The sequence below is a fragment of the Saccopteryx leptura genome, chromosome 9 (assembly GCF_036850995.1).
Source record: "Saccopteryx leptura isolate mSacLep1 chromosome 9, mSacLep1_pri_phased_curated, whole genome shotgun sequence".
In the NCBI taxonomy this organism is placed as follows: domain Eukaryota; kingdom Metazoa; phylum Chordata; class Mammalia; order Chiroptera; family Emballonuridae; genus Saccopteryx; species Saccopteryx leptura.
Window position 1 is genome coordinate 73,471,493 of NC_089511.1, and position 27,252 is coordinate 73,498,744.

General features: G+C 35.0%; 1 protein-coding gene across 4 annotated transcripts in view; it reads right to left on the bottom strand.

Annotated features, from left to right (window-relative positions):
* Nucleotides 1-27,252, bottom strand: part of MICU1 (mitochondrial calcium uptake 1) — a 263,629-nt gene that overhangs the window by 137,821 nt on the left and 98,556 nt on the right. For all 4 annotated transcript variants that reach the window (XM_066349902.1, XM_066349905.1, XM_066349903.1 and 1 more), the window contains one exon: nucleotides 12,800-12,914. In XM_066349902.1, coding sequence (XP_066205999.1) covers nucleotides 12,800-12,914 — 115 coding nt within the window. The remainder of the gene's footprint in view (nucleotides 1-12,799; nucleotides 12,915-27,252) is intronic.

The following is a 27,252-nucleotide window of genomic DNA, read 5'->3' on the forward strand; positions in this document are numbered from 1 at the left end:
ATATTCTTACAACAAACTTAAAATTCAGAGTGACTTAGTCTTGCTTTTGCTTGAAAATCTTAAGACAGTGAAAGAAAGTACATGAGACAGTTATTGTGAGCTTATTATCATTACAGATAGACTTTACAACGGTGCAAAGAGGGCTCCATTCTTTATAGCCTGTGAGTATGATTTATTTAATGTCAGTTGGCAAAGTTTTCTAAATAATAAAGAACACTACATGTCAAGAACTCAATTTTAAATACTTCAAAAGACTGTCACTTTTCTGAATTTCTTTAGCAAGGTTTCCACTGTATACTATTCCTTCTAAGTACTGCTTTTTAAAATTTACATTTTTCCAGAAAATATATTTCAGCCCTGATTCTCAAAAACAAAACAAACAACAAAAAAGGATTTATAATTTCATACCTGAAGAATAGAAATAGCTGATCTTTTTAGTTTATACTGCATAATCTGTCTTTGAGCTATATCTCAGCCTCAGTTACTGATAACCTTCAGAGAGCTGCCAGAAGCAGTTTTTCATTTAAATTGCTCGTCCTTACATGGTTGACAGTTGTGCTACAGGAAGAGCATTCAATGCCGGAGATGTCAAAAAGCTTAGATTCCCCAAGAGTTCCTGGGGGAGAGATTCTAAAAGGAATACCAGTGCTTTACCCTTGAATTAAGGTCATGTTCTACTTTAGGAATACATTTTCTTCAAATTCATGTTACTATTTTCATGCCTAAATTACATACACCTGAGTGAAAGACCCCCACCTCTATATCTTCACAGATCTATAAAAAAAAAAAAAAATCATCTGCTTGACTTTTGTTTCATTCTATGTCGTTTCATTCCACTCCTTGTGCTCAACAGTAGCCAAAGCAATAGCTTATGCCAAGATATAACTTATTGCAGAGATATCTAGAAATAGCTGCTTTGATAAAGAGCTTGGATATTTGTTACTTAATCTACACTAAACTGAAGGATCCTCTTTAAATGTGACTAAGTTTGGCATTCACCAAAATCTATTTGATTTTTCAGTTTAGTGTCCAAATAGGAAAGTTTAGCTATTGTAATAATATTCTATCTTTCATCATGCACATATACATAGAAAATACTACTTTAAAACAGTTTTAAATACTGGGCAGAAGACAAAGGATAGTTGAAGCAATATAAAATTTTAGTATATATACTAAAATAACTATTCAAAAAAATTCTTGGATATTTATTTAGCAAACAAATATATATAAAATGCTTATTATGTACCAGATACTAGGCAGGGTATCTTCTCTATAAGGGTCAGTGATTAGGCAAACCATTCCATCAAAACCCACGATTTCTTGCCTCGATTTCCTTTTAGTAACTTCAATTTCCCCAGAACAACAAATAAGAATTTCCTAAACTTGTTCCAGGAACAGGTAAACAACACATCATGAAGCCTAAGCATAACTAAACATTATTAAGTTGTGGATTTTAGGAAAAGGTAAGCTATATAAATGGACCAATACATTTGATTTCAGCCCAACTTCTTTTTTTTTTTTTTAATAATTTTATTTTTTTAATGGGGCGACATCAATAAATCAGGATACATATATTCAAAGATAACATGTCCAGGTTATCTTGTCGTTCAATTATGTTGCATACCCATCACTCAAAGTCAGATTGTCCTCTGTCACCTTCTATCTAGTTTTCTTTGTGCCCCTCCCCCTCCCCCTTTCCCTCTCCCTCTCCCCCCTACCCCCGTAACCACCACACTCTTATCAATGTCTCTTAGTCTCACTTTTATGTCCCACCTATGTATGGAATAATGCAGTTCCTGGTTTTTTTCTGATTTACTTATTTCACTTAGTATAATGTTATCAAGATCCCACCATTTTGCTGTAAATGATCTGATGTCATCATTTCTTATGGCTGAGTAGTATTCCATAGTGTATATGTGCCACATCTTCTTTATCTAGTCATCTATTGACGGACTTTTTGGTTGTTTCCATGTCCTGGCCACTGTGAACAATGCTGCAATAAACATGGGGCTGCATGTGTCTTTACGTATCAATGTTTCTGAGTTTTTGGGGTATATACCCCGTAGAGGGATTGCTGGGTCATAAGGTAGTTCTATTTTCAGTTTTTTGAGGAACCACCATACTTTCTTCCATAATGGTTGTACTACTTTACATTCCCACCAACAGTGTATGAGGGTTCCTTTTTCTCCACAGCCTCTCCAACATTTTCAGCCCAACTTCTAAAAGACAATATAAAAAAATCAGGGCTCATAGACCATAAGCAAAGATCCTTAAACATCATCAATTACTGAGGGCTGAATTCCTAGAGCTATTGCAAGCATCACAGAACAAAAACAGGACAGGGCAGAGCTTAAGGACAGAGGTTAGAAGAGTTATAAGAGGTTGGGATCTGGGAAAGAAGTCTATCATCTGTTCTAGGGAAAGGAAGGGCAAGACTATGGCAGCAAGCCAAACTCAGGCCCATTTGACATTGTAGTCAAGGGTATGGAGATGGAGTTTCCAACTAGAAGGGTCTCAGAGAAACCCCATCTCAAATAATCTTTCATCAAATACTTTAAGAGTGACTACTATTGGTAGGATACAGTGTACTTTGGGGATACAGAAACATATGACAAAGTACCTACTTCATGATATTATTTAGAAGAGATCCAAGATGGTGGTAGAGTAGGTAAAAGTTACACTCACCTCCTCCTAGGACCAAACTGGAATTACAACCCCAAGCCAGAATCCCTAGCCCAGAGCACTAGAGCCAGGAAGAGGTGCTCACACAATATCTGGCTATAAAAGTCATTGGGGATTCTGCCTTCCAGGGATAGATGGGAGTCTGCTAGAAACATAGGCATCCCCTTAAAGGGTAAATGCACAAAATTCTATTTGCAGCTACTCACCCTGTGCTCTGCTGGAGGGAGGGCAGAGTGGTTTAGAGTTGGGTGAGGAAAGATTGGGCTTTGTGGCTCTGGGGAGAAAGCTGAAAGGACAGTCTCTAGGATCCCTGTGCTTAGTCATTCACCCACAATGCAGATGTGATCTTTCTTGGGTGGAGCACTACCTTCTTTATGGCATCAGCCTGGAAGAATGCAATAATCCAACCTTCTGGACTTCCTGTCACCCCATCATGCAAAGCCTGTGCCCTGCTGAGAAGTTGGCTATCTGTGCTGGGATGTAGAAGTCTGGGAAGACTCAGGGGGTATTAGTGACTAAGTCGTGTGGCTCTGAAGCAGGAATCATTCCTCTCACTTTCCCTTCAACCTGAATGGCACCAGGATATTGCCAGGCCCACTCCCTGGGGTTCTGGCAGCCCCACTCTCCCGACTTCCTTGTGGCTCTTCCCTGCCAAGATCTAGGCAGAATTAGGGAGACTAAGTTATGTAGCACCTTACCCTGCTGAGATCTGACTCCTGGCAGAATGTGGGACTGACTGCATAGTTTGGCTCTAGTACAAGAGCCATTTCTCCCTTGCATGCCTGACTGGAGCAGAGTGTTTCCTTCAAACAGCCTAATCTTGATCTATTTATAAGAGAACCACCTCAGAATGAGAGACACACATAAGACTACAAATAAAGAGATGGAAAAAGATAATTTATGCAGATGCAAATGAATAAAAGCTGGGGTAGCAATACTTATATGTGATAAAATAGACTTTAAAACAAAGGCTCTAGTTATAGTAAGCAACAAAGAAGAACACTACATAATGAAGAAGGGAGCATCCAACCAGAGAATATAACATTTGTAAACATTTATGCACCCAACATAGGAGAGCACCTAACTATATAAAGCAAACTGTCATTATTTGCAGATGACATGAGACTGTATATAGAGAACTCTAGAGATTCCACCAAGAAAACTACTAGAATAAATGAATTCAAAAGTAGCAGGATATGAAAGAAATCCAGAAACCAGTTGTACTTTTATACACCAGGAAGGAAAGGGAGGAAGGAAAACTATATATATATATAACTATATATCAGGAAGGAAAACTAAGAAAACAATACCATTCATAATTTTATCAAACAAACAAACAAAATACCTAGGAATAAATTTAACCAAGGATGTAAAAGACCTGTACTTGAAAAATTATAAGACACTGAAGAAAGAAATTGAAGAAGATACAAATAAGTAGAAAAATGTACTGTGGTCATGGATAGGAAGAAGTTAAATCATTAAAATGTCCATACCACCCTAAGCAATCAAGAGATTCAATGTAATTCCTATGAAGATTTGAATGCTATATTTCACAGAACTAGAACAAATATTCCAAAACATGATATAGAAGCCAAATAACCATGATCATCTTGAAAAGAAGAATGAAGTTGGAGAAATCACATTACCTGAAATCACTCTACACTACAAGGCCACACTAATCAAAATACAATAGCATGGTACTGACATAAAAACATGACATATAGATCAATGGAACAGAACAGAGAGCCCAGAAATAAATCCATGCCTTTATAGTCAGTGGGGTAAGGATAGTCTATTCAATAAACAGTATTGGGAAAATTGGATAGATATGTGCAAAAAATGGAAACTAACCACCTTCTTATATAATATATAAGAATAAACTCTAAATGTATTAAAGACTTATGTTAGACTTGAAACCATAAAAATCCTAGAAGAAAATAGGCTATAAAATGTCAAACATTTCTTGAAGCGATATTTTTTTCTGATATATCTCCTTGAACAAGGGAAACAAATCAACAAATATAAATAAATGAGACTACATTAAACTAAAAAGTATTTGCACATCAAAAGAAACCATCAACAAAATGAAGAGATAATCCACTTAATAGGAGAACATACTTGCCAAAAATACATCTGACAAGGGGTAATATTTAAAATTTATAAAGAAATTATATAACTCAAAACAAAAAAACCAAAAAATCCAATTAAAAAATGGACAAAGGACCTGAATAGACACTTCTCTAAAGAGGACATATAGATGGTCAATAGACATATGAAAAGATGCCGAACATTTCTAATCACCAGAGAAATGCAAATTAAAACCACAATGAGATATCCCTTCACACCTTTCAGAATGGCGCTCATCAATAAATCAACAAACAAAAAGTGTTGGCAAGGATGTGGAGAAAAGGGAACACTCTTGTACTGTTGGTGGGAATGCAGACTGGTGCAGCTATGGTGGAAAACAGTACAGACTTTCCTCAAAAATTTTAAAATGGAACTGCCTTATGACCCAAAAATTCCACTTCAGGTAATATATCTGAAGAAACCCAAATGATAGCCAAGATCTGGAAACAGCCCAAGTGCCCATCAGTACAAGATTGGATATAAAAGCTATGGTATATTTACACAGTGGAAATACTACTCGGCCGTATAATAGAAGGAAATCTTACCTTTTACTATACCATGCATGAACCTGGAGAGCATTATGCTAAATGAAATAAATCAGAGAAAGGCAAGGACAATATGATTTCACTCATATGAGGAATCTAATGAACAAAATGAACATGCAAATTAGAGACAGACTCATAGATAGAACAGACTGACAGCTGTCAGAGTGGAGGGGCTTGGGAGGTTGGGTGAAAAAGGTGAAGGGATTAAGCAAAAAAACCCCAACAAAACACAAGCCCCCACCACCACCACAACAACCCTCATAGACACTAACAACAGATGGTGATTACCAGAGGGAAAGATGGGTGGGGGGAGGTAGAAGAGGGAAAAGGGTGGACAAATGATGATGGAAGGAGATACAACTTGGGGTGGTGAACACACAATATAATACAATACAATACAGAGATGATGTATTACAGAATTGTACACCTGAAACCTATATAATTTTGTTAACCAATGTCACCCTAATGAATTCAATAAAAAAATTTAAAAAGGTATTATTTAGTCATACCATAAACTATGCCTAGATTTTTATCAATTAGATATTACACTGCTCACAAAAATAGGGTTATTTTATTGCTTCATATTCACTTTGAAATATCCCCTAATTTTTGTGAACAGTATATTTTGAATTAAACATATACATGCAAATATCTGTGGAGTGATTATGAGCACTATAACACAATTCATGTGCAATTGAATGCAAAAAGCTTGAAAAATTATGATGTCTGTTGAAAAAAGTAAAATCCTAGCTGAGATAAGGAGAAAGATAGTTTTGATTTAAAGAATGAAAAATGAAAAATAATTTTATAGGTTAGGGCACTTTCTAAAAGGGATAAGATTTAGCCTATTTTGAAATTTAATTATTCTTGATCCATCAACTCATCAACTTTCTCCCATTGATAAATGAGGCCTAAGAAAGAGGGAAGCTTTTAAGGTTATCACAGGCTTCCCCTGTTAGGCCTTTCAACTTGAAGGTCTAAGAAGCAGAGAAGAACCGAGGGCCAATCTCGTCCTCTTTTCCTTTCTGAAATTTCTATCTGAATCTGAAGTATTATAGAGAACTCCACGGAAAAGTAGCATAAAGCTTCACAGGCCAACACAGGCCATTCAAGAGAGGACAAAGTGTATGCAGACATAATTCTGATGGTAGCAACAACCCATAGAGCATACAGAAAACATTCCCAACCACCTCATTTAAAACTCTTTTTAGAGCACAGCCCCATCTTGACTATTTGTGTCACAGATGGAGATACAGAAATCATGTGTCCCTAATCAGAATTCAATAACATTTCAAGTCCAATATTAAAATTGTATTAAAATTATTAGAATACTAAAAATTTCAAAAACATGAGAGAGAACTAATTTTTAAAAATCCACAAGTATGAAAAGGCTAATAAGAAGACTTGGTTTGCTCATGGGAATAAAATTGTGAAATCTTCCTCAAGATATGTACAGTCAACATATATTTAGATCTTATTTTTGTTAGAAGCTACAATTTGCTTCCTTAGTCTCTGTTCTCTTGGCCTTGTGAACCTTCAAAACAAATCTCAAGCAACTATTCCCAAAGGATAAACTTCCCTTTGTGAATAAAAAAACATTTAAGACTTCTAGTAGAGCCTCCTCAAGCAGATTTGACTGAGTTAGACACAAATACCACTTATTTATTGAACATATGAATTAAAATTCTTGAGTGGTTGTTGATACGAAGATATAAATGCTTCAATTTTCTGTAACAACAGGGGTTACTGTGATGGCATAGTGTCTCAAATACACCTGGCTCAAAATTAATTTATTAATAACATCATCAATTATTGACACATTTAAAAGCATTATCTTATTTTGACATATACTACGTTACTATAAAGTCAATGAATTAACCTTAATGATAGGTTATACTAAAGCAGAAGTTACTGGGTAAACAACACGAGAAACTTTTGGCCTTACAGCATGCAAATACAGTCATACCACAACAGGGATCCAGTCTGAGAAACATGTCAGGTGATTTCGTCATGTGTGAACATCACAGAGAACACTCACACAAACCTAGATGGTGTAGCCTGTTATATGCACACCTAGGCTATATAGCTTACCACTGCTGTATATGTGGTCCATCATTAACTGAAAAATTATACAACACATGACCGTAAACATTTCTGAGTTTCTAAGCAGCTATTACAGGCTAAACTAACACTGAATAAAATCAGCCTGTCATCTGCATTGTTTTAGCCTTCATAATGTCAATTAAACAATGGCAGAAAATCTTAGACATAGAAATTACACAGTCATTGCCAAAACAAATTTCCTCTGTAACTTCCCCAACTCTGACATCCCAATAAAAAAGACTTGTAAATGCCTTACATCTATTGATTGATCTCAGTATGTTGCCTTGCCCATATTTTTCAATTTTTAACAGATCACTCAACCTGAAAAAACGTTCACTGATAACTTCTATAAGATTTTTATTAGATGGAATGGCATTGATCTCCAAGTCATATATACTTTGTGACCTGCCCTTGACTTTAGTATGGCAAGAGAAATAAAATATAAATTTTTACTTGAATGCTATTTTAATTTCTCAACATATTTGTGAGAAAGTAAATCACAATGAAGATGTGCTTTAATAGTCAGTAAATTAAATCCTGCTGCATTGAGAACCCACTTAATTCAATTTCTTTGCTGAATCCTCAAAATCTAAAGAAGGAATAAAAAACAGAATACACTGGCCTGACCAGGAGGTGGCAGAATGGTTAGAGCATCAGACTGGGACCCAGAGGACCCAGATTTAAAGCCCAGGGGTCACCAGCTTGAACGCAGGCTCATCCAGCTTGAGCACGAGGTTGCTGCCTTGAGTGTAGGATTATAGACATGACCCCATGGTCACTGGCTTGAGCCCAAAGATCACTGACTTGAAGCCCAAAGTTGCTGGCTTGAGCCCAAGGTCGCTGGCTTGAGCAAGGGGTCACTTGGTCTGCTGGAGCCCCTCTCTCACATATGAGAGAGCAATCAATGAACAACTAAAGTGCCACAACAAAAAATTGATGCTTCTCATCTCTCTCCCTTCCTTTTTGTCTGTCCCTCTCTCCATCTCTGTCACCAAAAAAAAAAAAAAAAAAAAAGAACAAGGGGGGATACAAATATATGGATTTAAAAATTAATATAAAAACATATTTCTTTCACTCCACTGGTAGTAGCTGCAGATTGAAGATATCAAAGTTACAAGGATTATTCTCAACTTGGATATAAACAGCAAAGTCAAGTCTTATGTTTGCTGAAATTCTTTTTGGAGAAAACTGAAAAAAACTATATTCGTGCTTTGTTACCTTGCCACAATGCTTTCTATACACCAGATATGTTTGTAGTGATTGTCATTACAAACCTGTGATCACTGTCGTGTAGTTTACATTCTAGGCAGTAATAAATAAGATCAACCAATTATAGAGAATGTTAAATAGTAGTAAGTGCCAAGGGAAAAAACAAAGCAGAAAAGGGGTTTAGGAGGTATGTATGTAGAAGTGTGTGTGTGTGTGTGTGTGTGTGTGTGAAAGAGAGAGAGAGAGAGAGAGAGAGAAAGAGGGGCTGTGTTTAAATTTTAGGTTCAAAGAAAGCCCCCATTATCCAAAGCACAAAGAGAGAAGAGTGAGAAATTCATGCCACTGCTTAAGTATATAAGCAGAAGATACTGCTGCCAAATTGGTTGTTCTTCTCGGTATGTGTCCAAGAAATGCTTTCTTTTAGCTAAAAACCAAACATCTAAAAAGTTTAAATAAGAAGAATTAAATCTATTTAATAGGGGAAATTATATTACAGAATGTGTTTTAGAAAACCAGCTTTGTTAATGTTATTTTTAGGAGAGAATTAAAAATCAAGAAAGGCAATTAATGGCTTACTATATACATAGTTGTCAAATTTTATTTTAGACAACATAGTATAGGTTCAAAAGTACTATGAAGTTCCAAACATCAATCCATTTGGGCAGAATGTTCATATTCTTCAAAATGATAACAATTTCTTGAATATCACTGAGTCCATTAATTCTGGGGAAAAAACAGCTACTCAGAAATATGACAGTCTTACATTGTCAGGGTTATGCCATGTGCATTACTCTGGCTGGTTTTCCGTCAGAAATCTCTAGGACAGGCCCTACTGTCCATCGTGGTAACAGATTAATGAAGATACCAATGCACTTTCTCTAGTCCCAAGCTGATCCTTAACAAACTTTTAGTGTTTAAAGAGTTGCATCCTCTCTTACAAGATGACCTGGGAACCATTTAGTACATCTAGACTGTAATGACCCCTTGTTACCCACAAGAAAGTTGATCCACTGAATGCCTCATTTCCTACCATCCTAGCAGCAATATGGACATGAGAAAAAGCTGATTTCATTGTAATTTCTGTGGCACATTTCCCTTGTGGCTTGTTAGAGAAAGTGGGCAATGTAGTGTAAAACAGTCAATGTGCCCATTATTTACAGAAGAGTTTATGACTAGCCTTCTCCAGCCTTAGAGAAAGAAGAAGCACTATACTAAGTTATGGCTTATCATTGTTGAAAATGTGACCACAGCAAGAAAACCAAACAACAGGAGCCCAGATGCTGTGGCTGGCCAGGGTTCAAACCTGGCATCACTGATTTACTGTGGAAGTCAGAGCAAGTTCTTTAATAGTTTTGTCATCTGTAAACTGAAGATAATAGTGAAAACATTATGGAGTTAATGTGAGAAAAATATATGTGTAATTGGAATCCCCAAAGGAGAGGAAGGAAAAGCAGAGAAGTATTTAAAGACATAATGGCTAAAATTTTCCCTAATTTGATGGAGACTATAAATCTACATGTCCAAAAGGTTTAAACAATTTCAAGATAAGAAACATGAAGGAACACAGTAAAACACACACACACACACACACACACACACACACACACACACACACAATCTGCCAAAAGCTACATCAGTGGTTCTCTACCAGGGATGACTCCTCCCACCACCACCCCTGCCTCCTGGGGCACATTTGGCAAATCTTGAACATTTATGGTTGTCAGAGCTGGAAGAAGGGAAAGGGCATGTTACTGGCATCTAGTGAGGAGGGACCAGGAATGCTACTAAACAAGCTACAACACACATGATAGCTCTCACAACAATGAATTATCCTGCCCAAAACGTCAGTAGTACTAATGTTGAGGAACACTCAAGGTCTATGGCCATACCACCCTGAATGTGCCTGATCTTGTCTGAGAAACACTAAAGGCATATAATCATTAAAATACTTAAAACCAGTGATAAAGAGAAAATCTTAAAATCATATCCTTAGCCCTGGCCGGTTGGCTCAGTGGTAGAGCGTCGGCCTGGCGTGTACAAGTCCCGGGTTCGATTCCCGGCCAGGGCACATAGGAGAAGCGCCCATCTGCTTCTCCACCCCTCCCCCTCTCCTTCCTCTCTGTCTCTCTCTTTCCCTCGCAGCCAAGGCTCCATTGGAGCAAAGATGGCCCGGGCGCTGGGGATGGCTCCTTGGCCTCTGCCCCAGGCGCTGTAGTGGCTCTGGTCGCAGCAGAGTGATGCCCTGGAGGGGCAGAGCATCGCCCCCTGGTGGGCAGAGCGTCGCCCCCTGGTGGGCGTGCCGGGTGGATCCCGGTCGGGCGCATTCGGGGAGTCTGTCTGTCTCTCCCGGTTTCTAGCTTCAGAAAAATACAAAATCATATCCTTATTATATTTTCTTATTCTGGACAAAAACAGAAAGTACATGACTTCAGAAGACTAAGCTAGAAGCTAAGAACCAAAATGTAAAGGCTTCAGGACCAGCAGAGCTACTTGGCGGGGTTTCCAGAACTCAAGGGTCAATGTGACTTTATTTTATTTATTTATTTATTTAACCTGCTTTAAATGGTTGAATTAAGGGAGCTACAATATGTGCCAGATATTCTGCTGTTTTTTCTCTGTGATCTTCTGACACTTAGAAAGATAGAAAAGTAACAGGACTAAGCAGTGGGTATAAGTTGAAATCTCATTTCATCTCAAAATCAACACAGTTTTCCCAGCCTTTTCATTTAATGCATACTCTTTCTGCCACATCACTTAATGTAAATTCTATCTAAAGTTGCAAAAGAGTTTTAAAAATCCCCACCAAATCTGCTAGGTATTTTAATGACAATATTTATGGATCTTCTAAAATTAAATAAGAAGTAACATGTTGTGACAGGATGTCAAGAATAAAAATTCAGACAGATTGTATACATACTAAATACAATGCACTGAACTAGGAACTATCAATATTTAAATTCATGATCTCATGAATTTAGTTCTCTCAACTAAATAATTTGGGTTTGGTATCATTGCCCTCTTCATTTTAGACAAAACAGATGAAGTTCACTGACTTGTCCCTAATCACAAAGCTAAGAAGTGGAGAGGCCAGGAATTAAACTGAAGCCTGTTTTGAAAACCCATGTTCTTAAAGTAGTAACACTACACAATTCAAATCACACATGTGCTTTTAATTAGTTTCCTATTTTGAACCTTCATAACAAATCGATGTATATTTACTCGCTAGAGTACTGGTCTGCCACATGACTTTATTCAGATACTTTGGGCTCCGTAGACAGGTGTTATAAAGCATGTTAGTCTGTTTCATTTTCTTATTAATTACATGGAAGAAGAATGAAAGTGGTCTTAGCCATGGCAAAAACTGTATGTACTTTTAAATGTATTAAAAACTGTCCTGTAGTTTTATTTACAGATGACTAACACAGAGAAGGGAAGGAAGAGATGGTTCCTTTCGTCTGATGCCCTAGATAGAAAAAAACTGAGAATCACCTCTTTCCAACATATAAACCAGATCTCTTTAGTTCAATTTAGGTAGATTTTATTAAAGTGTACACAGAGAGCTAGAAACATACATTTTGTTTTGTTTTTCTCAGTAGTTAAAAACTAATGGGGAAATACAATTAAGAAAGTACTTAAAGTAGCATGCTAATCAACAGAACTGTTTAGCTTAAAAAATCAAATTTATCAATACTTTAAAATGAGTCAAATTTAAGTTTTGTCTTATAGTAATGTTCCAACATTCAAAAATGAATATTCAACACAATTAGAACAAATGAACTAATTTTCTTCTTTAGAGGAAGAAATAATAAATCAACATGTGTTTTATTGGGGAAGTAGAAACATTAATGAAGGTTAAACAGGAGCAAACAATATCTAATTTATCTTGACAGAACAGTTTCAAACCGTTAAAGGTAGATGTAACTTTATAATTGCTTTAAAAAAAACTTTACCTCGATACTTTAGTTTTCTTCTTTCTAGGTGGTTATATACACAAGTTATAGAGAATTCAAGATAAAGGAACTTTTATGTAACATAATAAATGAACGCTACAAACATGTCTTGTTTCCCTCTCCAATCAACTCTTTTAATAATCGTGTATGCTCCCCAGAAACAAATAAAAAGTTTATACTTACTAGAAAGAACAGTTGTAAGGAAAATGTAGTCTGAAAAAGATATGAGTCCACATTCTCCAAGGGTGTAAAATATACTGCCTTCATCAGCAAATTTTTCCCGTTCCTGGGCAATTTTCTATTAAATATACAGGTGCCATCAAAAGATAAAAAAAAAAAAAATACAGTAGAATGAGAACATAAATAAAGTTGAATCACCATTTATATGAGTTTTATGGTAAGCATTTTATTATAAGCATTTCTCTGATGGCCATTCCAAATTAATGGATCCTTTATAGTTTTTAAGATGATTAAACTGATAAGACAAAGATAATTTTGTTTGTTTCAACACTTACTTAATATGAACATTGGAAAATAATCTCAATTTTATGGATGTCTGCCATTTAACATATATAGACCCAGTTTAGGGCTAGTTTTGTTTCTTAGTTTTAAAAATAATCTACCTTGTTCTATAAGTATAAAGGTAAAAAAAAAATCAAAACAAATGAAAAACTAAAATGAAGTCAGTTCCAACTGACCAAGGAAACCGTACTAGTGATTAGAAATGAAGAGGTAAGCAACTGTTTTTAAGGCCCACACAAATGCTTGGAAAACTAATACCTGAAACACTAATTTAAATTTTTCCTTAATAACCCCAAGAATCTTAGTTTTGGAATGTAGAAGAGTTTGCAAAGTAAACAACATCTCCAAAAGATAATGGCAAATCAGACATATATAATCTGATTGATCAGTAATAGTAAGACAGGCATGCCAAGCTTCAGCCATGGTTTAATTTAATTATATTTACTCTTACCTGAGCGGAAGCTCCTAAATTCCAGCTATTTGATAAAGTCTCCTTAAACTTAGCTTCTACTCTAAGTATATATTCCTTTTCTTTAATTTATAAAGCTCACAAAGCAGGTTAATTATCAGCTTCAGTAACAGGTCTCCTCCTGGGTGTTTATGGAAACCTACCCTGTTTTCTGAATTCCTAGCCGAATTACAAACTTAGTGGTACATTGATGATATTTTCAAAAACTGAAAAGGATCCACTAAAAAGTTAGACTTGAAACTAATTTCTGTAAGTTCTGCGCCAACCAAAGATATTCAAGGAATTATTCTGTGTACCAAAAAAAGAAAAAGGAAGTTTTAAGAACCCAAACCAACAAAGAGCAAAGTAAAAATGTCATGCAAGCGCGAAATAAGCAGCAGCATTACAAACATAACCTTGGGAGGAATATCATGAAAACTAAACCAACAAGCACCACCACACCAGCCAGGTTCACAGCTATCCAACAGGTTACCTCTGTCTAGTGAAGATCCCATCATACACCACAAAAGAAAGAAAACTAGTTAACCAATTGAAAACACAAGTGATTATCATGATCTTCTTAGTAGACCCACTGATAGCCTTAATGAATACTAGTTTGTTCATATGAAATAGTAACCATTGAAAGGTCAAATCCATAGGTGAATGTCAGCAAGGCAGTACCAGGTTTTGATGGCAGATTCTACTTAGGAAAGGGCTTCTCTGACTCATTTATGACAGATAGAAACCATGGTGCTGCTTGACAGTATCTAGAGGTTTCTTCTTTGAGCTGATAACAAAAATGAATACATAGCCCAGTAAATTCAAATTAAGGTTAGATCTCATACCACACTTGGATCTTTCACCAAGAAATTAAACACAAATTTCAGTCAAAAAAGGCTGCTGGATGAAAACAGAAGCAGCAAACCTTTTTATTGGGAAGAAATATTTTAATTTCTTAAAATAAAAATAGCTACATTTTCCCCCATTATCCAAGATGCTGCAAAAGTAAAGAATGTGTGTAAGAGAAAATATACAAAATGAGAATCAGCTCCCAAAGGCATATCATTACTAGCCAGAACAAAAAATGGGTAGAGAACTGAATACTTCATATTAATTATGTAATAATCTTATGGAGAGAATGTTATAAGCAAAAATAAATAAATAATATAGTGGGATCCAGTTGACAGACAAAAAACTAAGGCCAGAGGCAGCTAAGCTAAAGTATATCTAACAATTTTTTTGTGTGTGTGACAGAGACAGAGGGAGGGACAGAGAGACCAGAAGGGAGAGAGATGAGAAGCATCAATTCTTCCTTGCAGCACATTAGATACCCCTTGATTGCTTTCTCATATGTGCCTTGACCGGGGGGCTACAGCAGACCGAGTGACCCCTTGCTCAAGGCAGCGACCTTGGGCTCAAGCTGGTGAGCCTTGCTCAAACCAGATGAGCCTGAGCTCAAGCTGGCGACCTTGGGGTTTCAAACCTGGGTCCTCCACGTCCCAGTCTGACGCTCTATCCACTGTGCCACCGCCTGGTCAGGCTAACATTATTTTTTGACTCATCTGGACATGCTGCTGCTCAGAAGATAAAAAAAAAAAAAAAAAGACAAACCTAATTTTGTTGGTAACTTTTAATTTTGATATAATTTCAACTTAGAAAAGTGAGGTGATCCATATACTGTTGTATACTTTTTACTTACCAATAGCATACACATTACTCTATTTGTTTTATTATTTTATATATATTTTTTCTTTTGCACTACTTTGAAAGTGGGAGACATTTTACACTTCACCCTTAAATACTTCAATATATATTTCCTATGAACAAAGACATTTTCTTATATATCACAGTATAAATTTAATAATATGAGGATATTGATACATACGATTATCTTATCCACAGTCTACGTTCAATTTAGTCATCTCTCCCAGTAATTTGCTTTATAGCTATTTCCCCCAGTCCAGAATGTAATACACAATCATAAATGGCAGTTAGTTGTCATGTCACTCTAATATCCATTAAACCAGAATAGCTTTCTTTTCTCTTCTTTATTTTTTCCTTTGGAGATTTGTGATTAAAATTTACCATTTTAACCATACAAGATGGTGTGGCTTCTTTCAAGTAACATGTTTCTTAGGTTCATTCACATTGTAGCATCAATCAGTATATCTTTTTATTGCCAAATAATATTCCATTGTACATATATATATATATCACAATTTTTTTAAAGAAAAAACATTTTATTTATTTTTAAATTTTATTTATTGATTTTAGAGAGAGGAGAAAGAGAGAGTAAGGGGAAGGGAAGTACGGGAAGCATCAACTCATAGTAGTTGCTTTTAATGTGTGCCTTGACCAGGAAGCCCAGGGTTTCAAACCAGCAAACTCAGCCTTCCAGGTCAATGCTTTATCCATTGAGCCACCACAGTTTAGGCAATAGCACAATTTCTTTAACCATTCATCCAATGAAGGATATCTGGGTTGTTTCCACCTAGTGCTACAATGCATATTCATGTACAGATATTTGTTTGACTATCTGCTTTCAATTATTTTGGGTATATACCTTAGAAATAAATCTTATGGTCTCAGAAGGCTAAATGATTAAGTCCTACCAATATTTGACTGCAACCTCATAAAAAAGCCTGAACCAGAACCATCTAGCTAAACTGCTCCCAAATTCATTATTCTCAGAAAGCATGGGAGACAAGAAATGATTATTGTTTTAAGGCATTAAGCTTTGGATCTGTTACTCAGCAATAAAAACCCAATGTAGTCAAATATATTTATTAAAGATATTTCTTTGGCTTATAATTATTTTGACAATCTGAAGTTTTAAATTTTCATGCAGTCTACTTACCAATTCTTTCTTTTTTGGTTGTTGCTTTCTACACGCTAACAGATTTTTGCCTATCTCCAGCCCATAAAAACATTCTCCTATTTTCTTTTAGAAAACTTACAGTTATAATTTTACAGTTAGGTCTATGATCCATTTCAAGTCAATTTCGTGAATAGTGACATAAGGGGTAAGGTTTATTTTTAAAAAATATGGACATTCAGTTGTTTTTAACCCATTTGTTAAAAATCAATTTACTATGTAAGTATGCACCTATTCTTCTATGATATTTTTTGAGTAGCCCATTTTCTTTTGAAGATCTTTCAATTATTAGCAAAGTGTATGACTGTTTTTCAAAGTATTTATAAACAAATATGGAATTATTTAAATGGTATTTTAAAAGGCAGTTTGAGAGACTGCATGAGATCCATTTGGGGTCATGGTTTGTGCCTACCCACCTCCACTATTAGGACAATTATAAAGTCTACACAAATAATAAAGATGTCACTAAACAGACCTTTAATTGTATATTAATTGAAATTTCTATTGGGGCATATCTCCATAGGGGTTATATTATAATGACACTTTACAATGCTAATTCAATTAGTGTGATTTTAAGTGGGATATGTCTATATATACAATACTCAGTCCTCTAAAGGAGAAAATGTTTCTGTTTGTGTGGCTATATATGAGACTTCTGCTGTACAGAGTAGACAGGGAGCAAGAGAGGCCAAAAGAATGTCAAATTGCTGTATATAAAAAAAATTGAAGAAGACATCTGGAAGGAACAATATAAAAGAAAAAAGGACTCTAGAGAAGTGAACAAAAATGGAGGAGCCATGACCAGAGAGGAATAGAAAGTATTAAAGTCAGACAAAATTGAGGAAAGAAAAAGCATGTGTGTGTAAGTTATGCACACATTTGAAAGAACAGAGAATGTGTGTATTCTGCAGTAGCTCCTTAAAAATAAGATGTTTAAAGAGAATTTTAAAATTAGCCATGTGTTGTGATGTGTCTTGTCCAATACAATCTTCTAATTCCTTAAGAAAGGGTTTATATTGCTCTTTCATGCTCCTGGAATTGGGGTTGGGGTACAAGGTGAAAGGGAGAAAAGTTACATGTATGCTTTCCAAGGTATCCACTTGTCAAACAGTGGTTCAGGTGTATTTAGGATTATATAGGGGTGGGTAAAAGAAGGTTAATAATAATAATAATAATAATAAATACAATAATTAATAAATAAAAATACAAAAACAAACTGTTTCGCATACATGCTCACAACTATAAACCTTACTTTTGTCAATCTCTGCACATCTAATTTACAAACTCTAAAAATTTATGAGTTTTTGAGTATCTACAACTCCAAGACAATTCTTATGAATTTTTAAAAAGATTTTTTAAGACTTTATTTATTCATTTTAGAGAGGAGAGAAAGAGAGGAGGAAGGAGCAAGAAGCATCAATTCCCCATATGTGCCTGACCAGGCAAGACCAGGGTTTAGAACCGGCGACCTTAGCGTTCTAGGTCAACGCTTTATCCACTCTGCCACCACAGGTCAGGCGATTCTTATGAAATTAGAGACATATAAATTATAAACACCAAAACAGTCATAAAAGCAAATTTAATCCCCCAAATTATTTAAAGCTAGGAGGAGAATCAAATAAGTACGTCAAAACTTGGGAAGAGCCTGACCAGGTGGTGGCACAGTGGATAGAGCGTTGGACTGGGATGTGGAGGATGCAGGTTCGAGACCCTGAGCTTGAGGGCGAGCTCATCTGGTTTGAGCAAGGCTCGCCAGCTTAAGCCCAAGGTCGCTGGCTTGAGCAAGGGGTCACTCGGTCTGCTGTAGCCCCCCGGTCAAGGCACATATGAGAAATCAATCAATGAACAACTAAGGAACCATAACGAAGAATCGATGTTTCTCATCGCTCTCCCTTCCTGTCTGTCTGTCCCTCTCTGTCCTTCTCTCTGACTTTCTCTGTCTCTCTAAATTAAAAAAAAGAAAAAGAAAAAACCTGGGAAGAAATGGGAGTTACTAGAAAATCAATTTTTAGACTATGCTGTATTGTATGGTTGCTTTTTAGCTGGTCTTTTCAAAGGCCTGACTATACCATAAATTATACTCAAATCAATTAACCATGCCACATAGGGAATCTGTGAAAATACCAATAACTGAGTTTGATAATGAATAAATTTTTTAAAGTCTTGAAGCACTGGGACTGGGAATTATAGGTATGATTCGAACTCCTTATTACTCACTGTATTTAAACAGTGAATCCTAACTCTTTTAGGGTTGATCAAAATAGGGGCAAAATTTTTGCCTTCTAGGATTCATCTGGGTGAAACCAAAGGGAAAAATCATACATAGGAGTTTAATTTCATTATTTAATCTCAGTTCTATGGTTCAAAATAAACATTTTCTATCAAATAGAAGTTGATGGGCTATGACAATAGATGCTACCACGTCATCTAGAACCTCAAAGTATCCATTACATACAGTAAATATAATAACACACCTTTACTACTTAAGAGGCCATCTTTTAAGAGACTGAAATATTAACATTTAATATGAACATTTCTCTATATTGCTGAAAAAAATTGTCTAACTCCCTTAAGAAATACTTTAAGTTGTACTTCAAAGACAAATTAATGATAATATGCTTCTTCCAGAAAATACAATTTTAATTTTTGCATGTCATTTACAAATGATAAACAGTATATCTACTTAAGGCTGAGCTTGGGGACTAGAGTATTAGAAAGAGAAAATTCAGCAGTTTTCCCATGCAATTAATCCTCATACATCATTATTTAGTTGGTACACAGATAGATGCCAAAGCCTTAATAAGAAATTGATCTTAAACAATCACACTATTCCAAATCAAAAAGAAAATGTTACACAGTTAAAATGTGTTACTCTTCTTTCCCCATCTACCTTCTTTGCAGAAGGTAGAATTTGGGGATAGGTCATATAAAAATTAATGTGAGGTGTTTCTAATTTGGAGTAGTTTATTATTTCTTCCTTTTCTGACTCCAGAGTTTCCAATCTTTTCATACATAATACTGCATTTGAGGCAAACAAACATAAATTACTGTGCAACAAAGTGTGGAAGGTGAATGCTTAAGATACTATAAACTTCACTCTGCCAGAAAGCCATTCTCTTTTCAGTCCCAATTCTAACCACTTTTGCTCTGAGAACTATTCCAAATACCTAGAATGCAAATGTTTTTCCATTTCATTAACTACATGGCTATATAGAAAATGGATACAAATGAAGATGCTTAAAATAACAGTGGCAGAAGCTCTGATTAAAGCAATGATAAAAATTCAAAGTCTACTGCAACGGCATGAACTTCAAGGAAATGATACTTTATTGAAATAGTTTATTTCAGTTCTCAGTATCTGATGTGGTATTATTAAAATCCTAAAAGGGAAAATCACCAATTCTACCGCATTGAGCCTGCACACTTGCTTCAGAGTGTGCATATGCTTTCTCTGGGTGAAAGAATCGATGTTTTACCATTCTAGGTACCTAAAAATCAATTTTGAACTTTGGCCACTCAAATCAATCAGTGCTCAAAGAACTGACCTCAACTCAGCAGCTGTCTTGATTCTAGTCACATGGTTTATAAAACGCTTCCCCATTACTTCAGTACAAATTTTGAAAAACAACCTCAGTACAAATTTTGAAAAATGTGTTAATATAGTATTTCACCTTCCCACATTTGGAAGAAATTATTACAAAAATGCATCATAAGAATAAAAATAAAAAAGTTTCACTCTGAGGATCACCACTCACACTGATTTATACTGTTCTAGAGAAACTATTACCCCCCGGGAACCCATTAGATGAAGAATTTTGAAATCATTTTGAATGCCACTGACCATTAAGACATATCAAGAATTTAAAAATTATAGTTTGCATATCTGTGGTAGCACTGTGCTAAGCACTTGCAGGGTCTTTTTCAGTCCTTACTGCAATTCTGTGAGGTAGGTGACACTACCATCAGCACTTTACAGGTGAGAAAACTAAAGCTTAGCAAAATTAAATAAGCCCATGGTGACAATGCTATAAAGTGGCAGGACAGCTTATGGTCTGACTACAGAACCCAAGCCATGAACCATTACATGTTATAGTGTATCAAATACATGCAAATATACCAGGTATCTACAGTTTGCAATTTCTGAAATTATTAATGGAGACTGAGTATTTTTGGAGTAAAACACAGTCTACTATTGTAAAATATTAACCTTGAGGCTTAGCTTGTATCACCTCAGTTATCATGAAGAGAAAGTTCAGCTAAAGGTAGGCACACATCATATTTTTACGTCTTGACTTGTTCAAATGCATATTCTAATCATTTTCCAAATAAGTATCAGTTTAAGAATGTAAAGCCTCTTTATACTCGTAATGAACAAATCTTAAATGATCTGTAATTGGAGAAGCTTTTAATTTTAGTTTAAAACTTTAAAAAATGCATCATGGCAAAGACAAATACGCAAAGCAAGAACTCTCCTCGCACATTCTCTGCAACCAAAGCACATCAGTAGATGTTTAGGCTGAGGACCCATTTTTACCAGAACAGGGGTAATGAACTGTTTTGAGCAGCTTTCATATAACTTTATTTGTGTAACCTTAAAACATGCTAGAGTTTCTGCTAAAATAAGAACAAGGAAGTTAATTTGGAACCAAGTCCTCTCATGTCAAAGTAAATTTCAAATCTTGTTTCATGACGAAAAGCTAAACATGAAAGTGTTAAAAATGTAATGGTTATTCATGTTCATGCTTTCAAATCAACAATAATAAATCAAATGAATTTAGTTGACCCCTGAAATTCAAACACAACAAAATCTAAACTAAAAATGTAATTAAAAACATCATAAAAGAAGTCTGAATATTTGGGACAACCAAGTAAATTATACTCTTCTTAGGAGCTCTTAATGATATTATTTCTTTTTTTCAACCTGAATACTCAAACACATGGGTTAAACAACAGACTTTAGTTAGTGGTGGAACTCAGAGACTGGAAAGAGACATTATGCATACTCCTTGCAGCAGGAGAGTATTTGACATCATTCAAAGCTGCATCTGAAGATGCACTCTCTATGCTAACAGAAAAACAAAATGAATCTAGCCTTCCCACAGGCAATAGGAATTTAGCATGCAAAGGACAAATCCCTGTAAGGAAGCAAGCAAGAAAGTCCTCTTCTATAAAGTAACTGCTCCTTGACCTTTAGAAGCGTAAAGGATTTATACTGCTGCCTCCAAAATGACTGACATTTATAGAAGCCAAAGGAAATAAACAATTCCCTCACTACTTGTTCTAAGATAAAAGTTCATCTTTTTTTTTTTTCCATTTTTCCGAAGCTGAAAACGGGGAAGCAGTCAGACAGACTCCCGCATGCACCCGACCGGGATCCACCCGGCATGCCCACCAGGGGGCGATGTTCTGCCCCTCTGGGGCATCGCTCTGTTGCATCCAGAGCCATTCTAGCGCCTGAGGCAGAGGCCACAGAGCCATCCTCAGCGCCCGGGCCACCTTTGCTCCAATGGAGCCTCGGCTGCGGGAGGGGAAGAGAGAGACAGAGAGGAAGGAGAGGGGGAGGGGTGGAGAAGCAGATGGGCGCTTCTCCTGTGTGCCCTGGCCGGGAATCGAACCTGGGTCCCCTGCATGCCAGGCCGACACTCTACCGCTGAGCCAACCGGCCAGGGCCTACTTCATCATTTTTAATAAATAAAGCTTATTAGGAAGATATCCTTAAGAATATAGTAAATTTTGATTTTGAATCCTTGATTAACTAAGATTACTTTTTAAAAAATTATTTTATTTATTTATTTATTCATTTTAGAGAAGGGGGGGAGAGAGAGAGAAGGAGGGAGGAGCAGGAAGCATCAACTCCCATATGTGCCTTGACCAGGCAAGCCCAGGGTTTTGAACCGGCGACCTCAGCATTCCAGGTCAACGCTTAATTCACTGTGCCACCAGAGGTCAGGCTAAGAATATTACTTTCAATAGTTAAAGTTTAAAGAAGACTGGTGTTCTTTCACCAACTATGGTAAACTTACTCAATGCTGCAGATTCAAGAGACTTCCAAGAACTTACCAATTTCTACCCCTTTTTTCTTCTCACTTTCCAGAAAGAGACTCTATCTAAAACAAGTCATTTTAGACCTTTAAGCTTAGTTTAAACCGTACAATGATCAAGTATTTAGCTGCTCCTACAAACTGCTCTACTATAATGAGAGAACAGGAAGTGGCTTTCCTCAATCACTGGTGTTAGTCTCTCATCTGATTTATGCTTCTTAACACTATGGTTGTGCCAAAGCTATTCTATTCAATAAATAGAATCTCTGGGATTAGAAACATTGATAATGGGATTATCAATAAATTATTTTGACATAATTATTTAAGTATTTGTTGGTTTGCTTCACAACGGAGTCAAAGGCAAAGATAAGACAATCTATTGGGGTCTGGAATGGAACTACTAAAAATATATCCCATTTTAAGAACAAGGAAGCACATGAAAAATGTTCTATAAAAAATAAAGAGCACTGTGTGATCTTCATTAGTTATAGCAATAATTATTTTATATTAAAAGATATTCTAATTTAGTTTAGTGTATATTTTTATTAAAAAATGCAAGAGTAATTTTTAATGAATAAGTTTTAATACTTTATAAGCAATAATTAAAAAGTCTAAGCCTCAAAGATTAATTTAAAAAGCACTTATGTGTGTCCCTGAATTTCTCTTTTGTCAGCCTACCATCTATATATTATTTTTTCATAATTTTCTCCATATATTTGCTAGCTTTTGCAAGTTAAAGTTGTTGATTAGCTCCAAAAAGCAAAATAGTGAAGTCTGGATGTTTTGTTTCCCCTTAGGCCATTTTGAGTAAAGTGCAACTAAGCAAATGCTTATCTGTATTTATTATGTAAGAAATTTCAAAAGGAAAAAAAAACTATTAATTTTGCACTTGAAGATACTATTATAGTTAATTAGGAACATGGCATCCCAACTAAGACTTATTTAAATGACCCAATTAACTGAATATTCCTCATATAATATAGTGATTAGAACAGTCTGTTGACCTTTTGTGTGGTACATAATGTTAAAACTTCCTTTTAAAAAAGACCAGCCAAATTTTCCTGTCTTGGTGTTTTTATAAGAAGGAGTTACAAATATTTTAAGCTTTTATAGTTGTAAGTCTATATTGTGGAATGAACCTTATAAAGTTTATTACAATAAATTTAAACAATTTTACAAGGAACACAACAATTTTAAAAACCCTGCCTTTTAAATTATGCTAGGTACTATATTCTCAAGAACTTGTGCAGTGCGTGAACTGTCATATTAAACACTGTATTAATTTAAAGTGACAGGAATGAAATCATTCTGCTGGGAGGAGGGAAAGGACATGGGCATGCATTGAACTGAACCTTTGTCCCTGAAGCATTACTATGTATTTTGGAATATTAATTTAAAGCACATGCTGTCAGTACCTGCCAGAAATCCTGATCAGAAGATGAGAAAAAGAAAAAAAAATTAACATTGTTTCATTATATGAACAAAAATTCCCAAACTGTATATAAATAAATATCACAAAATATTATAACATATAAAGGACCAATTAAGATCTGTAATAAAATCACTGAACACCTGCAAATAGAAAATGCAGACTAAACAGATACATTTTCTATATTATCTGCTAAGTACCATAAAACAGAAGACAAACCCCAACAAATCAATCTAATCTCCCCCAAATGAAACATACAATTGCAGAAAAACTTTATATTATTATAACAAGAAAACACCCAAATAATTACCTATATCTTAAAAAAAAGGAAAAACAAACATTTCATTTTTTCCATGGGTAGTCAAAGCATTTCTTTAAGGTTTTCCATTAGGGTGTCTCACAATCACTTCATGGATATAATATTTCATAACTTCATGGCAAATTCATTGCTTTACCATCCATATTAACATATAGGCAGCCAAACTCGAATGAGTCCACAAAGTTACTAATTACTGTAAGGATGAGTTCAGACCTCCTGTAAATTATGTTGCATTAAATAAAGTACTATTCACATGGCACCTTGGAGATCCGATGAAGCAGTTTAGATTATCTAATTTAGCTCAGTAGCACTCCAAAATATCTTCAAATATTATGATTTTAAAGAGTTTTTTTCCCTAACAAATAAATCTTCACTGGCTATGAAATACAATTTTACCTGAACTTATTGTACTTCTCAAACCAAACTTAGTAGCATGATAAAAATTCTTGACTAAAAAATATTTGCTTTTAGCAATTTACAAGCCTAAAGCTAACATTGATGGGCCAGGAATGAAATGAGTAACTGTGAACATGGGACAGCTCAGATATGAGAAATTAAACTAGAGGTCTCTCTTCAGTTCATGGCCTAACTAATCCCAGCCAAGTGCTCATTACAGAGATAGAACAAGTTAACATTTTCCACTCAGTCTAACTAGGAAGGAAAGAACCATGGAGAGAGTAATTATACACAGGGTATGCTATTCTGTAGCACTTCATACAAACCAAGAAAGAAGGTAATATTTATGATAGCTAAGGCCTTCATAAATTGAGTAAAATGCCCGAAGACATGCAAAAGAGCTGTAGTTTGTAGAGCCAGGTACTTTACCTATTGTCCTGAGAAGGTAACTGACACTGAGAAAGGTTAAGTGGTCTTTTGCCCAAGCATGTGGCAAAGTTTGTATTTGAACACAGACAGGATTGCCTATATCCAAAGTCACACTCTTTTCTTCCTGTACTATTTATTATACACTAAGAAGTTTAGCAATCCATAATGTATTTTTAATTCTTAATTCTAGCAATAATTTACACATAGTTGTCAAATACTGAGATTCTTGAAATGGAAATTCCTTAGAAAATATTTCAGATACCAAAGCCAGATTTTCTTAGGGCTGTGGTGTGAATCAAAGAACTAAAATTACTAATTTGTAAGAAGAGAAAAAATGATGAAATAGTTTTAAAATAAAGACCTTGGATGAGAACAAAGGAAGATGAAAAAATCGAGATTAAAAATAAAAGAAAGAAAAAAAAATAAAAGAAAGTTGTAGCAGGTATCAAAGGATTTCTTGAAATGCTGAGTCAGTTCCTGCGCTCACTTTGGTAATGTAATTACATTTTAAACTTTTGCTCATCTAAAGACTGATTATAATGAGTAGCCCCATTCAAATGATGATACATTTAACACACAATCAATCAATATTTGAAAGAGCAGATAGTTTAGTTTGTAGCAGTAACATTATTTTCTCTACTATCTTGATTAAAATGAGCCAATTTTTTTCAAATAATAGATGACAGTGTTCACTTTAAAGAGTAACAGATTTTTGGGGGTAAAAAAGTATTTTTCAAAATGCCAACTGGTATTCATGGCATATGAGAAAATAAGGGAGTAAATAACAGAATAAGAGTCAAGTTGAAATTCTGATTTCTACATTCAGGTATTAAACTTTGTATTCCTCTTTCTTTCTTTAAAAATGAAACAATATGTGGTTCTTCAGTTTAATTATGGGTTTCCAACTCTATATTATCAAAGCAGAAAAATTAACTTCAACAGTCTTATCAAAAAGAAGGTGAAAGAACAAGTTTTATTTTTTGTACGAACAACATTAAGGTAGTATAATATAGTAACTATCGGGAAAGAGAAATTTCTATTTACAAAGAAATCATATAAACAAATAGGTTAGAGATGAAAGATGGTACAGCACAGTGTTTAAAATGGTGAACTCTGGAGCCAGACTAGCGGTTGGGAATCCTATGCTACCACTTACTAGCTGTCTTAGTAAAAACAAAAAAGGGTTAAGTTACTTAACTTTTATGTTAACTTCTTAGCTGTAAAATGATAAAAACAGTAAGCTATCTAAAAGAGTAGTTGTATAGATTAAATGAGTTATGTGTAAGCACTTAGAACAGTGCTTGACACAAATACTCAAAAAGCCTCAACTCTTCTTTTTTCATATTATTATTATTATTAGCAGTAATAATTACCTCAAGAGGCAAAGAGAGTCAAGCATTTATATGGAGATTTTACTTTAAACTGGAATAATAAAACACTGATGACAATGAGGTTTTTAAATAAGTTTTTAAAAACAATTTTTTAAAGGGCTAAATCATTATCCCTAAAATAATATATGACTCTGAAATAACTGTAAAGAACTTCAGGCTTCAAGAAATTGAAATAATTTATGCATTCTCTTGGAATCTGTTATAGTTTTATTAAAGCAAGAATTTCTTTATTATAAAAGAAAGAACACAAGTGATATACTCTAAAGATGGATTTGATAGGGCAAATGAAAAACATGGATCAAAAAAACATGGGCAAGAACAATAAAATTCTACCCACATATATTCATATTAATCAATAGAAAAACCTAAATAAATATATTTATTCATCAAGAGTTTAGACTTGACTGGTTTCAAGTCTTTGGAAGCTAAAGGAGGGAGAGATGTACCTAATTTACAATACAGAATTCATAAGAATATCATAACCTGCTATATAAATTTGAGCAGAATTAAAGCAGTTCAAATAAAAATAAAGATTTAACAAATTCTGTCCCATAAGAATTTCAATCCAGCTTTCCCTAATTTGTATTTTCTTGATCTGTAATATATTTCACTCTTAGAAGACAGGAAATCCTTTACATAACTTCTATATATGTCAAGAAGTAATACTAGTCTTGACCTTATTCCATGCTCATATTTTATTTGTGATGTGAAGTAGATAATCACAACTTGAATAAAGCACTACAAGGGAAATGTATATCCATACTTCCCTTGGGGAGCTAAGATGTA